Raw genomic sequence first — 2,641 nt, 5'->3', positions numbered from 1 at the left:
TGTGTGTGTGTGTGTGTGTGTGTGTGTGTGTGTGTGACTCTGTGTGTGTGTGTGTGTGTGAGTGTGTGTGTGTTTGCATTATCGACAGCATTAATTTTTGTTATCACTAAGAATTTTCATGACATTTTAAGATTTTACTCACCACTAATCATATTTGGTCTGTGACGCTTACATTTTGTTTGATATGATAATACCGTTTAAATCATGTTGTTTTTATGTATCTCAATGATTTGAGAATTTTTCAAGGAACACTGTAACGTGCAGCTGATTTTCCAGTTTGGCTCAGATCTGTGTACCTGACAGACGTAATGAAACTCATTCAGTGAGAGCTACAGTCAATTCATTTTTCCAATGTTTATTCTAGTTAATTTTCAGTATCCACTTTGGTGTAGGTAGTGTCATTGTGTGTGTTCTGTACAGAATCTGTATTTCTTTTCTTTTATTTGAGAACAAGAAAAAAGATATCATGCCGTCTTGAAACCCAAACATATCTCCCAGCAACTTGGATGAGTTCAATGATACGTTTCTGCACCATTTCTCTGTGTGTGTATTGTGTGTGCGTGTGTGTGTGTGTGTGTGTGTGTGTGTGTGTGTGTGTGTGTGTGTGTGTGTGTGTGTGTGTGTGTGTGTGCAGTTGACGGAAACTGGGGCAGCTGGGGGCCATACGAACCGTGTAGCGTCACGTGCGGGACAGGAATCAAGACACGATACCGTTGGTGTAACAACCCTGCCCCCGGAATAGGCGGCAGTCCTTGTGCCGGTTCCTCCACAGAGAGATCAGAATGCACTGTGGGCTCATGTCCAGGTAATGTGTGTTCCTGTTGTAAAACAGGCAGAGTTGATTAAAGCACATCTGCATATCCCAGTAGTTTCCTTGGTGATTTTATGAGTTTATGCCTATCTATCTGTCTGTCTATACCACTTCAATTTGTGTTTTTTTTTTGTAGTTAGTAGATCATCATAGTATCTCATTATTTGCTTATGTGCGTTTGTGATTTGAGAGTAGCATGGTAGAAGATGCTGGGGAGTTTTCAAAAGCAACCATTCTCTCTGTGCCCTGTAATCTCTTCTCCGTGTCAGTTGTCAACGTCCTTGACTCACAGACATACACAAAATTTGGGGTGATTTAGGATCATATATATGTGACATTTGAAGTAAGTGCAATGTTCTTTTCACTCTATATACTCATTTGATTACCTTCATGAAGTCCACAAACACGTGGTCACGTGGTAAAGGTCTTGTTATTGATGTTCGTACTGTCCATAGTGTCCGGAGATTCCTGATCTGAGGCCTGTCTGTTTCTCAGCATTGGTCGTTTCTGCTTGTGGCTTCAGTTTTTATTCCATTGTCTGTGATTTGCTTATTGTTGTGATGACAGTTGTCTATCTTCCCTATATGTATGCATGCATGCGCGTGCTCAGTGTTATTGTTTTGCTGCAGAGGGGCGTGAAAGGAGTTTTAGATGCTTTTAGTCTTGGTGGCAGTGTTGACCCTTCAACTGTGATTTCATGTTTTTAAATGTTATAATTATCTTACTGAATATTTTCATTTTATATCAATGAAATGTTTCACTTTATCTTAAAATGTAATTTTTCTTTTCTTACCTTAATGTTTTCTTTTAACATGATAGTTAATATGTATGCTGTGATCAAGGAAGGGTGTGCCAGTTGCTCATTCGTTTTTTCGGGTTTATCTGTTGATGAGCATTTGTCTTTTTAAATGTTATTATTATCTTACTGAATATTCTCCTTTTTATAATGAGTGAAACGTACACATATGCTCGCGCGCGTGCGCGCGCACGCAAACTCAACACGCAGGCACACACACGCGTGCGCGCGCGTGCGCACTCACAAAACGATGCATGCACACGCATGGACACACACGCAACACACACACAGTTGTTACACTCTGAATCATAATGTAATAGTATCTTACCCACATGTTTTTCTTTTTACATAATAATTGATGTGTGCATGGTGATAAGTGAAGGATGTGCTGACGGGCATTTTATTGTAAGTGAGCCTAAAGAAAATTTTCTGTTTTTGGTTGATAATAAAGTACTTTGAATTGAATTGAATTGAATTGAATTTGGCATGATATTTAGCATGACCTTGTTTTGATGGGAGATTAAGTTGATCGTGAGGTAGTTCCTGGACAGCTGTAAGTTTATTTTTATGGTGAGGATGATGATCAACGACTGTACTCATGGTATCGGCCATTCAGCCAACCAGACCAATATACGCAAAAGCAATTTACTCTGTGTGTGTGTGTGTGTGTGTGTGTGTGTGTGTGTGTGTGTGAAGTTGATGGAAACTGGGGTAGCTGGGGGCCATACGGACTGTGTAGCGTCACGTGTGGGGAAGGAACCAAGTCACGAACCCGTGAGTGTGACAACCCTGCCCCTCAACATGGAGGAAACACTTGTTATGGTCCTGGTACAGACAGTGTTCAGTGCAACACAGCTGCATGTCCCAGTAAGTGTTTTGGTGACTGTCAAGATTGGCTCTTAACTGTTGCATTTAATGCACATAAGTCATCTTGATTTTGAAAATAATTTGTCACCACGAATCAACATTCTAAAATTGCATGAATATGAAAACATGGTTGGTGGTGGTGAGAGCGTGCTTATGTATGCATGCGT

The 2,641-nt window shown here is 40.4% G+C and overlaps 1 protein-coding gene across 1 annotated transcript in view; it reads left to right on the top strand.

Annotated features, from left to right (window-relative positions):
* Positions 1–2,641, top strand: part of LOC143301797 (coadhesin-like) — a 28,755-nt gene that overhangs the window by 10,874 nt on the left and 15,240 nt on the right. Inside the window, exons 3-4 of the mRNA XM_076616189.1 lie at positions 635–805; positions 2,304–2,474. Coding sequence (XP_076472304.1) covers positions 635–805; positions 2,304–2,474 — 342 coding nt within the window. The remainder of the gene's footprint in view (positions 1–634; positions 806–2,303; positions 2,475–2,641) is intronic.

Source organism: Babylonia areolata, chromosome 28 (assembly GCF_041734735.1).
Source record: "Babylonia areolata isolate BAREFJ2019XMU chromosome 28, ASM4173473v1, whole genome shotgun sequence".
Lineage (NCBI taxonomy): Eukaryota > Metazoa > Mollusca > Gastropoda > Neogastropoda > Buccinidae > Babylonia > Babylonia areolata.
Note: the sequence above shows the minus strand (reverse complement) of the source record. Positions and strands in the feature narration are given on the sequence as shown.